At 45.0% G+C, this 15,164-nt stretch overlaps 1 protein-coding gene across 1 annotated transcript in view; it reads right to left on the reverse strand.

The window, feature by feature from the left end:
- The window catches only part of SEC24A (SEC24 homolog A, COPII coat complex component), a 321,040-nt gene that overhangs the window by 239,023 nt on the left and 66,853 nt on the right, over nt 1–15,164 (reverse strand). The window contains 1 exon segment of the mRNA XM_040344770.1: nt 1,012–1,176. Coding sequence (XP_040200704.1) covers nt 1,012–1,176 — 165 coding nt within the window.

Raw genomic sequence — 15,164 nt, forward strand, 5'->3', positions numbered from 1 at the left:
CTTCCGACTCCATGCTGACCCACGCACCCGACACCCACAGGGGCTCCAAGGCAAGATACAACAACCCACCTTCCTAGCTGCGAGAGAGGCGAGACGAGGGGAGATCTCTCCCCCCCCCCCCAGGACTCACCACCCTTGAAACAGTATAGTACGGCTGCCGTCTGCAGCAGATAGAGGCCAAACAACGCTACGGGCCATAAGAACATGGCCGCCGAGCGACAGATAGAGGCCAAACCCAGCATGGACCACAGGCAAAATGGCCGACGATTAACAGATAGAGGCTAAAAACAGTGTGAAACACAGGCAAAATGGCTGCCGACAGCATTAAGGGGAACACATAGGTAAGCAAACTTTTCATGGCAGCTTATAGCATTTGTAAGGAGACGTACAGCACAGTTCCCTCACAGGTTTTATTGGAGACCATTGTTGCAATGTTTTATGTCACACTGTATTTGCGCAGCAATCTTTCAAATGCAATTTACCAAAAAAAACACACCCAACCAGTAAAGTTAGTCAAAAAATGTTTGTATAATGTGAAAGATTTTATGCCACGAGAATTTTGATCTTTATTCTAAGGAAAAAAAAATGAACTTTGGTTTGAAAAAGAACATAGAAATGCAATTGCTAATGAAGCAGATAGAGCAAAAATGAACCTTTTTTCCTACTGTATGTACCTCAATGTGAATGTATCCCAAGTCCCATCTCTATTTTTGATACATACGGCACAGACATAATCCACAGTTCTCATAATCAGGAACTTGCCCTAAACATTGATGTGTTGCCAACAATGGAGCAAGTACGGTTATTCCTTCAAACAAAAGTGACTGAAAGAGGTTAATACACTAGAAATCGCATAATGGGTCACCGCAGTTCATGATTGGCTACCCTTTAACATTATCCCTAAAAATATAAAAGTAAAAAGATTCCTAATAATAATAATAATAAAAAAAAAAGTTGTTTGCTACAAATCCACAGGTCCAATATAAATACATTGAAGATGGGCACACTTACCATCTCCTCTCGGTGGAGCACTGATTAAAGGAGGCACAGGTGCAGCGCTGATAGGTGGACCAGTGGGCTGTACAGAGGATGTTGTCAAAGAAGGGGATGATGTGGGAGGAGGCCCTAAATGTGGCCGCACTGGCTCAGACTGGCTCATTGGTGGTGGTGTAGGACCTGGAAATCATGGTCAGGACAACAGATGTTTAAAGTATTTACAATGCAAATTTAGGTTCAGTCTAATGCAAAACAATACATTCACATAAGCCTTTATAAAAAGCTGCAAATATACTTAAGGGACACTAAAAGTTTCAGGGTTAAAAAAAAAAAAAAACACACCAAACACACTTACACCCCCCAAACATGTGATACTTACCCCTCCACTGTGCAGTTCGTTTTGCACAAAGTGGCCGAACGTCCTCTTTTGGGGTGCCACGGCAGCTCTCGCGGCTCCTCCCCGCAAGAGCCAACCCCATCTGGAAAGCTCTCTCCTGAGGGGGTTACCTTGTGGGCGTTCTCCCATGTGATACCCTCGGCGGTCATAGCCACGGAATCGCGCCCACGGAGATCCGGGGCTCAGGTAAGTAAAAACGGGGGGGGGGGCTTGTATGACTGCAAGGTGTTTTTTTTTTTTCACAAAAAAAAACAGTTTTACACCCCCTTTAATTCACATAAGCAGAGAAAAAACGATCTCTTTTATTCATAACTTCTTAGGGTTAGATTCCCTCTCAAAAAATGTACCAACAATGTTTTAACTGTTATTGCATGCACTTAATTGTATACTGGAACGGAAAAAGTTAATACTGGTTTACCATTTTTGTACCTGGTGTTTTATTTTAATAAAAACCTTTTTTTATTTTTTTATAAATCAAAGTAAACATTTCCTGTCTATGTCCCTTACCACTCAAGGACAGCATGGCAAAAGCATTAGCAGTTTCCAAGTAACAAGCAAAAGCATAAGTAATCTACTTGCACAAAATTTTGTGTACTTTTGTAGCAGATATTTCAATAAATTGTATGTTAAACCGATCACTACTGATTACATGTACAGCTTAATGAAAGAACAGAAGTATGTATCGCTAAAATTTTAAGTTAGACTTACAGGTAACTTGTTTTCCAAGAGTCTTTCAGGACAGCACATGAGAGAGTGGCTCCACCCACCAGGAAACATACTCCACCACACTTTAAAAAGGAGGCTTCTCCACACAGCTCATCAGTTGTAGTAGAGTACCTCCAGCCCAAGCTGGAACGCAGAATATGGTTAATCACAGCATATGCACGCACGCACACAAAAAAGGGGCGGGTAGCTTGCGGTCCGGAAAGACTCTTGGAAAACAAGTTACCGGTAAGTCTAACTTGATATTTCACATATTGTCTTTCAGGACAGCACATGAGAGGATAATCGAGACTTACCAACTAGGGAGGGACAACAGCCTGCAGGACCATGACCTTTCTGCCGAATGCCTGATCATCGGCTGACAAAAGATCCAGTCTAATGATGGACAAACGTTAAATAACTTGACCACATAGCCACCTTACAAATTTGATCTGGGGTGGCACCAGCTTTTTCTGCCCATGTAGCGGCCAGAGCTCCCGGCAGAGGAGATAAACCCATCTGAGAATAAGCTCCTGAAATAGCCAATTTTATCCATCTAGCAATTGACCCCTTTGATGCTTGGCGTCCCTTTCTGTTGCCAGAAAAAAAAAAAAAAAAAAGAGTCCGAAGACTTAAAGTCCTTTGTTGCTTCCAAGCAATGCAATACAATTCTTCTTGAATCTAAATTATGAAATAATTCCTCCTTTCTTCCTGAAGAATTTTAACAAAAAGTTTGCAGGATGATTTCCTGCGACCTGTTATGAACGGACGCCACCTTTGGCAAAACAAAACTGTATCTGTTTTAACCACTTAAGGACCGGACCAATATGCTGCCTAAAGACCCAAGGGGTTTTTACAGTTCGGGACTGCGTCGCTTTAACAGACAATTGCGCAGTCGTGCGACGTGGCTCCCAAACAAAATTGGCGTCCTTTTTTCCCCACAAATAGAGCTTTCTTTTGGTGGTATTTGATCACCTCTGCGGTTTTTATTTTTTGCGCTATAAACAAAAATAGAGCAACAATTTTGAATAAAATGCAATATTTTTTACTTTTTGCTATAATGAATATCCCCCAAAAACATATACATTTTTTTTTCCCTCCGTTTAGGCCGATACGTATTCTTCTACCTATTTTTGGTAAAAAAAAAAAAAAAAAAAAAATCGCAATAATCGTTTATCGGTTGGTTTGCGCAAAATGTATAGCGTTTACAAAATAGGGGATAGTTTTATTGCATTTTTATTTTTTAAATTTTTTTTTACTACTAATGGCGGCGATCAGCGATTTTTTTCGTGACTGCGACATTATGGCGGACACTTCGGACAATTTTGACACATTTTTAGGACCATTGTCATTTTCACAGCAAAAAATGCATTTAAATTGCATTCTTTATTGTGAAAATGACAGTTGCGGTTTGGGAGTTAAACACAGGGGGCGCTGTAACATTTAGGGTTCACTTTGTGTGTGTTTACAACTGTAGGGGGGTGTGGCTGTAGGACTGACATCATCGATCGAGTATCCCTAATAAAAAGGGATCACTCGATCGATGCGCCGCCATAGTGAAGCACGGGGAAGCCGTGTTTACATACGCTCTCCCCGTTCTTCAGCTCCGGGGAGCGATCGCGACGGGGCGGCTATAAACGAATAGCCGCACCGTCGTCCCGGATCGCTCCCCGAGGCTTACCGACCGACCCACGTCAAGCAGAGGACGTACCGGTACGTACATGTGCCTGTCCGTGCCATTCTGCTGACGTATATGTACATGAGGAGGTCGGCAAGTGGTTAAGCACAATCCTGTCTGGGTAAATTACCGTATTTATTGGGGTATAGCGCGGTCCCGCGTATAGCGCGCACCCCTAAAGTTGCCCCGAAATTCCTGTGAAAAAAAGATTTTTGTACTTACAGTTTGGTGTCTTGCACGGCGTCCATCGGCGGCCTCGTCGGGTCTGGCGTCCTTCTGCGGCGTCCTCCTCGTTCGTTTCCCACGCCGAGTTTGAATACTGCGCCGGCATATACCGAGCGCAGTACACTTGCGTATAGTCGGCAATGCTCGCGCTGACGTCCTGGACGTACAGGACGTGAGCGCGAGTGTAGCCGAGACTGCCCGACTATACACGAGTGTACTGCGCTCGCAGTATTCAAACTCGGCGCGGGAAAGCGGGCATCGGCGTATATCGCACACCCACGATTTTGCCCTGATTTTCAGGGCAAAATAGTGCGCGGTATACGCCGATAAATACGGTAACAAAAAAGGTTATTTTACTGAAAGAACGTGTATTTCGCCAATTCTTCTCGCAGTCGTAACTGCAACTAAGAATACCGTTTTAAGAATTCAATTCCTTAACGAGATTATCTGTAATGATTCAAAAGGCTCTTTTTGTGAAGGCTTGCAAAACTACTGACAGGTCCCATTTAGGGAAATGTTGAGTAGGAACTGGTCTGGACCTAGTAAATGCCCTAAAGCAGTGGTTTTCAACCTGGGTGTCGGGACCCCCTCGGGGATCAAATGATGATTTGCCAGGGGTCACCAAATCCTGGGCTGTTCCTGAAGCCCGCACCACTCTTCCAGCCTTTTTGCAGTCGCAAAGCAGGGCTGTCCCTGGAGCCTGTGGCCACCTACTCAGCCTCTTTGCAGCCGCCCATTCAGTTCACGCCATGGCTGGGGGGCAGAGACTAAAGGTCAGCTGACTGGTGAGGAATGTGAAGTGGGAGGGGCTGAAGGAGACCTTATCTCCAGATTTCGGTAGAGGTGTCACTGCAAGACACCACAAAGTCGGACACATAGTGAGGCTGGAGACACAGTGAAGCTGGAGACACAGTGAGTAACACTACCTGTGATTATAGTTCTCATTAAAAGTCCCCACTACAGTTCTCAGATCAGCAGATGACCTTGATAAAGAGCACCCAAGTTGGCTGATCAGAACTCACCACCAGCACTGCCACTCATCCCATTCCCCCCACCCCTCACCAAAGAGTAAGAGAAAGAATAACAACAGAGAATACATGGAAGGGAGATGAAAAAAGGTGGAGGAAAAAAAGAAAAAGGAAGAGAAGGAACAAGACAGACGGCTAAAGAGAGGGGTGGGGGAAAAGAAACCGCCAATAAATAAGGATAGAGAGACAAAGGGGAAAGAAAGGAAAACAAAGAGAGGGGTACATCTAAAAATGTACCATAAGGGGTTTTAATACTGTACAAGTGGAAGGGACTCAGGAAGCACTAAATGTCTGAGTTAGGGACGCAAATTACTTGTCTTGCCATGGGTGCTACAAATTTTTTTTACTGTTAGGGGTCCCCAAAACTTGGGAAATTTTAATTAAGGGGTCACAGCACTAGAAGGGTTGAGAACTACTGCCCTAAAGAATCTTGTGAATGGAACGGAGGAAATACTTTTTCTCTTCCTTTTTCCCAGGGCAGCCACTTGAACTTTAAGAGTACTGATTGCAAGACCTTTGTCCACACCATTTTATAGAAACTCCAAAAATCGATACAATGTCTAAGGATCGATCTGACGAATGACGCCAACCATTGTAGACTCTCCAAACTTTAGTGTAGATATCTCTAGTTACACTTGTACTACTTGCGAGTAAAATGGATACTAGAGGTTCTGATAAACCTTTGTTTCTTAACTGCTCCTCAGATACCAAGCGGTAAGCGGTCTGTCTATATCCGGGTGGTATACTGGGCCTTGAAGTACCAAGTCCTGTCTGAGAGGAAGCTGCCAGAATGGTCTGATCGTCATTTGTAGGCTGGAGGAAAACCAGGCTCTCTTCGGCCAGAATGGAGTGATCAGTATTACTGATACCTATTTTCTTTTGAATTTTCCTTAACACAAGAGGAATTAGCTAACGGGGGGGGGCGGGGGGCATAGCCCAGATGAAGTTCCAGGGATGTGCATAGGCATCTATCCCTAATGATCCGCTGTCTCGGTGCAAAGACAAGAATTGAGGGAGTTAAGCTTTTTCTTTTGATGCAAAACAAATCCACGTGGACACCCCCACATCCTGGTGATCAGTGAGAATATCTCCGGATTCAAGCTCTACTCTGCTTCCTGAATTTTTTGTTTGCTCAAGAAGTCTGCCATTTCATTTAGCGTGCCCTTGAGATGCACAGCTGACAGGGAGGGTAAGTGCTTCGCTACCCACTCCAGGATTTCTATGGCTATGAAGCTGCAAGACCCGATTGAAACATTGGCTGGGGTGCCAACATTGCCGGATTCCAGGACAGGCAAGTGTCCTAAGATTAATGACTAAGCCATGACTAAGCGCTGAAGTACAGCGTGAAAACGCGTCGGCCATTTCTGTACCTGTTTGCGGTGAATGCATGTGCATTTGAAAATAAAAAGACCAACTTTATTTTAAGTTATTTTGGAGTGCGGCTATCCAGAGTTTTTTCGTTCATGTGCTATAATTAGCATCGCCAGCACCCTGGTGGTTCAACAACCCTTAATGATCCAGGAGGCTCACCTGGAGCGGTGTAAGATTTGTCTGCCAGCAATAGAAGAACCTTGCTCCTTGTGCCTGCCCGTTTGCTCAGCTATGCCACTGTAGTGGCATTGTCTGAATGAATCTGCACACGGGACCCTTTGAGGATTGAAGAGAAGGCAGCTAAGGCTAGAGTGACTGCTTTAAACGCCCTCCAGTTTGAGGACCTTCCTGCTTCAGATTGGGACCAAACTCCCTGTGCTATATTTTTTGACCCCAGCAAGCTCCCCATCCCCAACTGCTGGCATCTGTCGTGACCCTTATTTCTGTCGGGAAGGACCAAAGTAGGCCCCTTGACAAAACTTCCTGACTTCTCCACCAAAGGGTCCTCTTGACCCTGGTGGGAAGCTTTACTTTTGTGTCTAAGGTTTCTGGGCTGTGATCCCAAACCTTTAAAAGAAAACTCTGGGAGGGGCCTGAAATGGAGTCTCGCCCATTGAATGGCTGGCATAATTAAGGTTCCCAGGGCTGACATAATCCTTATGATGGATACCATCTGGTTTGTCTGAGGACTGGCTACTACACTCAAGACTTTGTCTTTCTTTTCTTCTGGGAGAAAAAAACCTTTGCTCTACAGAATGTTAGATAACCTAGAAACTGAACTCTGAACTGAATTTTGCCTCAAACTTGTGTTGCATACACATGGTCACACAAAATTCCGGCTGTCAAAAACGCGGTGACATACAACACTACGACGAGACGAGAAAAATTAAGTTCAATGCTTCCGAGCATGTTTCGACTTGATTCCGAGCATGCATATTCCAGACAATTGGAATTTCTGACAAGAACTTTTCCCGTCGGAAAATTTGAGAACCAGCTCTCAAAATTTTTGATGTCGGAAAGCTCACATTGAACTTTTGACGGAAATTCCGACCGCGTGTACGTGGCATTTGAGTTGGATTGAAATTAGATTTTTGAATGTTCACAATCCAGCCCAAGGCTTTCAAATGACTGCAGGCCTTGGTCAGGTCTAACTGCAACTTCTCTCTGGAAGGGGCAAAGAATAGTAGGTCATCCAGATAAGGGATGACTAAAATTATTCAGTTGAAATTGTAGATGCAGCACCTCCTTCCCCATATTTATTGCCAGCCTGAGGTACCTTTGAGACCGAGAGGCTATAGTCACATGCAGGTACGCATCATTAGGTCGATTGATGCCAAGAAGCATTCCTTGACTAAGATTTCTTACCAAAAAGATGGAGTCCAAGCGGAATCGCCTGTATTGGACTGACTTGTTTAGAAGTTAAGTTTTTTTTTTTTGTTATATATTTTTTTTTTTTTAAGTTTATTTTTGTGCGTGTACTCCAGAGAGGAGCCGGACTGCAGGAGTTGGGGAGTAGGCAGGCCTCCCCCAGAGGCAATCTGCCATCTTTCTCCATGCCCCGGGTGGCAATGGCGGGTGCGTGAGGGGGCCCCCCCACACAGCCCGCCCTACCTGCTCCGCTTTGAAGCCCAACGGGGCAGAGGGACTCCCTATAAAGGGAGTGAGAGGATCTAGCCCGCTCAACCAGCCCCGTTAGTCCTTCGCCTCTCTTTTTAGAGACAGCGTGGTCAAAGTGCGTGCATGTTAACCCAATTTCCCTCCTCCACCAAATGATTTGGACCAGTGCACAAAGCAAGGTCCATAAAGACATGGATGAGCGAGTTTGGGTTTGGTTTGACTGGCCTGCACAGAGTCCTGACCTCAACCTGATGGAACACCTTTGGGATGAATTTGTGTGGAGACTGCGGGCCAGGTCTTCTCATTCAACATCAGTGCCTGACCTCACAAATGCTCTTCTGGAAGAATGGTCAAACATTCCCATAGACGCACCCCTAAGCCTTGTGGACAGCCTTCCCAGAAAAGGTGAAGCCGTTCTATACTTGGATGCCATTAAAGTTCCTGTGCGTGTAAAGGCATGCATCCCAATACTTTTGCCAATATAGTATATATGTACACACACACACACACACACACACACACACACACACACACACACAGCAGCTGCTGACTTTTAATCTTAGGACACTTACCTGTCCTGGAATCCGGCAATGTTGGCAACCCAGCCAATGTTTCCATTGGGTCTTGCAGCTTCATAGCCAGTTCCCTACTGTGCATGACCAAAGTGTTCTGCACTTTCTGAATGGCCCAGCAGCGGGGGGAGGAGGGGGCCGCACTTCTGAGTGATCTCCCCGCTGCAAATAGGAACCTGCTCCCCTCCCCCAAAAGGTGCCAAATTTGACAATGGAGGGGGGGAATAGGCAGATAAGTGGAGCTTCCACTTTTGGGTGGAACTCCGCTTTAAAGCGGTTGTAAACCGCATAAACTTTTTTTTTTCCCCCCCAAACCTGCAATGCAAAAGGCATAATAGGCTAGTATGCATCGCATACTAGCCTATTATGAAATACTTACCTCGGAACGAGGTGTGTACCACTTACCTGGTCCACGCCGAGCAGGATGTCATCTTGCTCCGGCGTGTCTTCCGGGTATCGCCGCTCCAGCGCTGTGATTGGCTGGAGCGGCGATGACGTCACTCCCGCGCGTGCGCGCGGGAGATTTAAAATCGGCAGGGTCCGGCGATGCCGGTCCTTCAGCCGTGGAGTCCCCCCTGCGCATGCGCCGCCCGCATTGCGGGGGTAATATCTCCTAAACCGTGCAGGTTTAGGAGATATTATCCTTACCTACAGGTAAGCCATGTTGTAGGCTTACCTGTAGGTAAAAGTCCAAATAGTGGGTTTACAACCACTTTAAGTGTCATATCACTGCCCAAGCTGCACTGCTGCCGTGTGTCAATACTGGGCTAGGCGATAAATATGTAAGTGATGAGAGCTGCATTCATGTGTGTGTGTGTGTGTGTGTGTGTGTGTGTGTATATATACACACACACGTACGCGTGTGTGTATATATATGTATATATATAACTCATCGTGTGTGTGTGTATGTATGTTCCAGCATCACGTCCAAACGGCTAAAGATATTAACATGAAACTTGGCACATGTTACTTATATGTCAGCAACAAACATAGGATAGGTGGTTTAACCCTTACCCACCCCCATTTGCCATGGTCGGGGTTTTCCTTTAAAGTCCCATTCAACTCTATGGGAAATACATGTTACTTCATAACTTCCAAACGGCTGTAGATATTTCGATAACACTTGGTCACGTGTTACTTATATTTCCACTTAAACTATAGGATAGTTAATTTATCCCTTAACTACCCCCATTTGTGAGGGTCAGGGTTTTTGTTTAAAGTCCCATGCAAATCAATGGGAAATGTATGTTCCCACATAACTTCTGTACGCCTGGAGATATTTCAATAATACCTGGTACACATATTACTTATATGCCAAATAAAAATATATGACAGTTAAATTAACCCTTACCTACACCCTTATATAAAAGATGGGTATATTTATATTACTATGATTTTCTTCCCCAAAAGGTTAAGATAGGAAGACCGGGCAACGCTGGGTATTCAGTATATATATATATATATATTTATTAGTGCCGATCCTGACCTCCCTGGGGCCCTAAGCAAAATGCCATGTCACATTAAAGTTGAGAAGCAGGGGGGAGGGGGTGTTCTGCTGTCGGAAATTACATCTTACATTAAAGTGAGAAGCTTACTTCTTACCTCTTCTCCCATGCAGCCAGTGAGTTAAGAAGCGGGGTGAGGGGCCGAAAAATGACTTCTCACCAGGCGGGGCCCTCCACAGCTTTGCGGGGCCCTAAGCGGCTTGCATAGCGAGCCTATAGGGCGGATCGGCTATATATATATATACACACACACACGAGAGAGAGAGAGAGAGAGAGAGAGAGAGAGAGAGAGAGAGAGAGAGAGAGAGAGAGAGAGAGAGAGAGAGAGAGAGAGAGAGAGAGAGAGAGAGAGAGAGAGAATAAATATATATTGTGTGTGTGATTATATATTAATATATTTATATATATATATATATATATATATATATATCACACACACACACATATATAGTAGAATGAAGGTACAGTATATATCTCTAGAATGCATCTCCATCAATTACATGTATAGAATAGTTGTTCCCATTTCTTTTTCTTGTCCTTTTATTGGGATGGGGATGATTTTATGTGCCTACAATCTCCGAATATGTAAATTCCAGCCCTGGGGGGAAATTCATAAAACAGGATGATAGAGACTGCAATCAGAATCAATACAGCCTGTGGGAGGAAGTGGGAACTAGAGGGGTGAACTTTCACATCTCACTTCCTGTTCCTGGTAAGGCCTAGGTCTGTGGAGGTATCCACCCACCTACGAGACTTACGAGCTTTACATCTACAGCAAACGGTAGACAGTTTCAATTAAGGAATGCATAACCTGTGCGTCTACTCATGTGGTTTAACGCTTTGGAATGCCCGTGTGGCCTCATGTACATTGGCCGCACCAAACGCACTTTGGGAAAAAGAGTTCAGAGCACATATATAACATTAAGACCGGCTATGAGGATCATAGCGTGTCGTTGCAACTTCCTCAAAAAACACGACCGAAACCCGATAGGGCCCTCAAATTTGGGGAGTGGACAAGATACACCCAAAGTGGCGGGGTGCAAATATGGTAAGGAAATTTCCAAGGTCTGAACGAAATGGATATTCCTGACCAAACACGTTGAGCCCCAAGGGGTTAAATATAGAGACTTGACCTCAACTGTTTTATCAGTAACCATTAAAAATAAGTTAAAGACCCCACATATTGATGATAGAATTCCAAGTGCTTTGTTCTTTTTGGCTTTTTTTTCCGTTGGAAGCCGTAAGGGTTAGGGCATAATACCGTATGATCATACAAGATATGCCTAGTATGAATAGTAAACTTTTCATATCACACCTAAGTAGCAAGGAGGTCAATCAGAGAGAATATAGGTAAGACCACAGTTACTAATAGGTAGGGTGGGTAGTTACACTCCCACGCCTTTTATTCCCCCTCCCCTTTATTTTGGCAAATTAATTCGGAGGTATCAATTCGGAGAGATTGTATCATAAAATATATTTTTTGATATTTTTTTAATATTCAGGTTTGAACTTATATGTATGCACATTTTATATCAGTATATGGGTGGGAAGGAGAATATGTAGATGTGGATTGTGAACCAATGCCACAGTAACGGTTTTATGAAATTTTATGGACTTTTGGAATTTAATTGCTTTATTAGCAATTGTTATTACATATGAGATAAGTTAATGCTGTGTGTCCCCAGTAAACCTTGATGTTTGTTTTATAAGGATCCTTAGTGAGACTAGAAAGGTACCTTGTAAATTCTGGGCTTGCTATGGATCACTCTTGTGGTAGAATAAACATAGATTTAGTAAAGAGGAATGCATTGTGAACATTGACCACTGGGACGCAGTGAGTTCACAGCAGGCAGTAAACAAATACAACGCTCAGCGTAGCAGTCAGCTGGAGACGTAACGCCTGTTAAGGTCTGCTTATTGGCAACATAACAACACAGGGCTATCCCCAGTCCTCATTGAGCATTCAGCCGACGTCATGCAGAGGGCGGGCGGCTTGAATGAATAAGTCGCTATAAATAAGGTTAGTTCACGACACGTGGCCACGCCCTCTGAAGACGTGACATCCAATCACGAAACGCGTCAGGGTGACCACGTGATCGATAACCGTCCAATCAGGTGCGCGGGATCCCGGACTCACGGCGTCAGGAGGAGGAATCCCCAGGAGCTGCCAGCCAAGTGAGACGCCTGCAAACCATAATGATTGAGACACAGCGCCATATTTGAATCTTTTAACTATATTACATGAATTTGAGCACCTCCAGAGGCTACCAGGTGTCAGGAGAAGGACGGAGGAGAGATCCAGCTGTATCTGAATACTCTGCTGAAAGATAGCCAGCGATTCGTGCCTATTGATACCATCTATCTGGTGAGTGAGGTCCCTTAGGGATCCCTACGTGTCAAATGTGTACAACAGCACAATTATTGCAGAAGTGTTTTGCAACTATTTATTTGTAGGACTGGTGAAAGAACCCTGCGTTTCTGTGCATGATAACATCTGAGACATCCATCATTGTCTATTGATTCCAGAGCAGATTTTGTTTGCATTGAGGACCATGTTATTTTAGAGCAGATTCTTTGCATTGAGGACTCTGTTGTTATTATTTTGTTTTTGAAGATCCACTGAGTTTATTTATGTGGCAATTCTTATTGATATCTCGCATTAGAGACTTCATACTTTTTTAGCAGGATGTGGTAACACATTTATGGTTTAAGCACTGAGGACTTATAACTAGCGCTGTTAAAGCGGTTGTAAACCGCATAAACTTTTTTTTTTTCCAAACCTGCAATGCAAAAGGCATAATAGGCTAGTATGCACCGCATACTAGCCTATTATGAAATACTTACCTCGGAACGAGGTGTGTACCACTTACCTGGTCCACGCCGAGCAGGATGTCATCTTGCTCCGGCGTGTCTTCTGGGTATCGCCGCTCCAGCGCTGTGATTCGCTGGAGCGGCGATGACGTCACTCCCGCCGTGTGAGATTTAAAATCGGCAGGGTCCGGCGGATGCCGGTCCTGCCAGCCGTGGATTCCCCCCTGCGCATGTGCCACCCGCATTGCGGGGGGAATATCTCCTAAACCGTGCAGGGTTTAGGAGATAATTCTCCTTACCTACAGGTAAGCCTTATTATAGGCTTTACCTGTAGGTAAAAGTCCAAATAGTGGGGTTTACAACCACTTTAATGTTTATTTAATTGGTGCATTAGACCACTGATTTTATAGGCATACTTGAATTAGATATCTTTGTTAATATAATAGCTGCTGCACTGCTTTCTTCCATTTAATGACTGGGCGATGTTCTTGTGCAATAGCTAAAAAATCGCATAAGTCAATATCCATTAGGGGCGCTGGGTCAGTATTCATTGCCCGACTTCGGCCAGGTATTTTTACTGATTTTCTTTTTTAGTAGTCTGTGGAGTGTAGAAGGCTGGAAGCATGCTGGTTAGAACCCTCTGTATCAGGTAAGTGTCTTATCAAATAACATTAGAATTGTGAAAGGTTGGTGTATGAGTTAAGTTTTATTTGCCTATTCCCTGCTGAATAGTTCTCATTCTGTATATAGCCAGTTACCATACAGCATGTGCACAGTGCTAAAAGGAAGTTATATAGCTCTTCTTCCACAACAAGACACCATGCTGCATAGTAGAGAGCTGACAGCCTTAGGCCAGGGGAGCAAGGCCACTCAAGGTGCCCATGGATCAGGTAAAACAGTCTAAGGCGGGGATATGCAATTAGCGGACCTCCAGCTGTTGCAGAACTACAATTCCCATGAGGCATAGCAAGACTCTGACAGCCACAAGCATGACACCAGAGTCAGAAGCATGATGGGACTTGTAGTTTTGCAACAGCTGGAGGTCCGCTAATTGCATATCCCTGGTCTAAGGTTTTACATTATCACAAAGGTGGGGGAGGGGCAGGGAGGACAATGTGGCCCCTCCATGGCCCCTAGGGGATTGTACCATCATGGCCTCCAGTAACTAAAGTGCAAACAAGTCCCTGTATGAATCCCTCAGAGCTGAGGACCTGACCCCCCCCCCCTCACAACTAGTGAAGGACTACAAGTCCAAGCATTAACGCCTAAGATCTAAGCATGTGACCCCCCAATTAATGATGGAGTACAAGTCCAGAATGAACCCTGAGATATAAGGATGTGACCCTTTAGATCTCACGGATTAATGCTGTGACCTGTAGTTCTTCACTAGTGGGGAGGGGGTTTGTGACATCCTGAACACTGAGGGGTTATGCTGGACCTGTTGTCCTTCGCTTTGGGGGTTACATCCTCAAGTAACAGCATGAACTCCTGAGATATAAGGATGTGGCCTTTTATATCCCACGGGTTCATGCTGTGACCTGTAGTCCTGTTGCACTAGTTGGGGGGTGCGATACATCCTCAGCTGAGGGGTTCATGCTATGACCTGTAGTCCTTCAAACAGTTTGAAGGGACGGGGACACGTCCTCAGCTCTGAGGGGTTTAAGCTGGGACAGTGGAACCTGTAGTCTCTCACTAGGGGAGGGGGGCAGGGGTAGAGACACATTCTGAGATTTGAGGGGTTCAATGCAGGGACCTGTAGTTCTTCACTTTTGGGGTAATCACATCCCCAAAAGTAAGGGACTCGCAATTCCCAGCATGACTCCTGCTGGCATCTAAGGATGTGACCACCTCTACTGTCAGCTCATGCTCCCATGACATACATGGTCACTGCTCCCTCGACCTCACCTGCATGCAGGTTGACTCTGGAGAGGTGCTCCTGGCACAGTCAGTGACAGTTCTCTTCCATCAGGCAGGCTCTGAGGTGCCATGCCGTCGCACAGGAGAAGATGGGTGGAGTCAAACAGTAGTAGGCGCCATGTGGAGGAGGCAGAAAATCCTCCACCGCTCTGAATGCTGCGGCCTCAGCCTCTCTTTTCGCCTCAGGATCGCAACGTCATTGGTTGCTAGAAACCAGACAGCAGGTGATCCCTAGCAAACCAGTGCAGACAATAAAGGCCAGCAGTGGAACAGATGGGTCTCGGCCGGTCTGGGTCACTCTGTAAGCAAAGCTATGCCACACAGAGAGAGACAACGCTCCACATT

This window comes from Rana temporaria, chromosome 3 (assembly GCF_905171775.1).
Source record: "Rana temporaria chromosome 3, aRanTem1.1, whole genome shotgun sequence".
Lineage (NCBI taxonomy): Eukaryota > Metazoa > Chordata > Amphibia > Anura > Ranidae > Rana > Rana temporaria.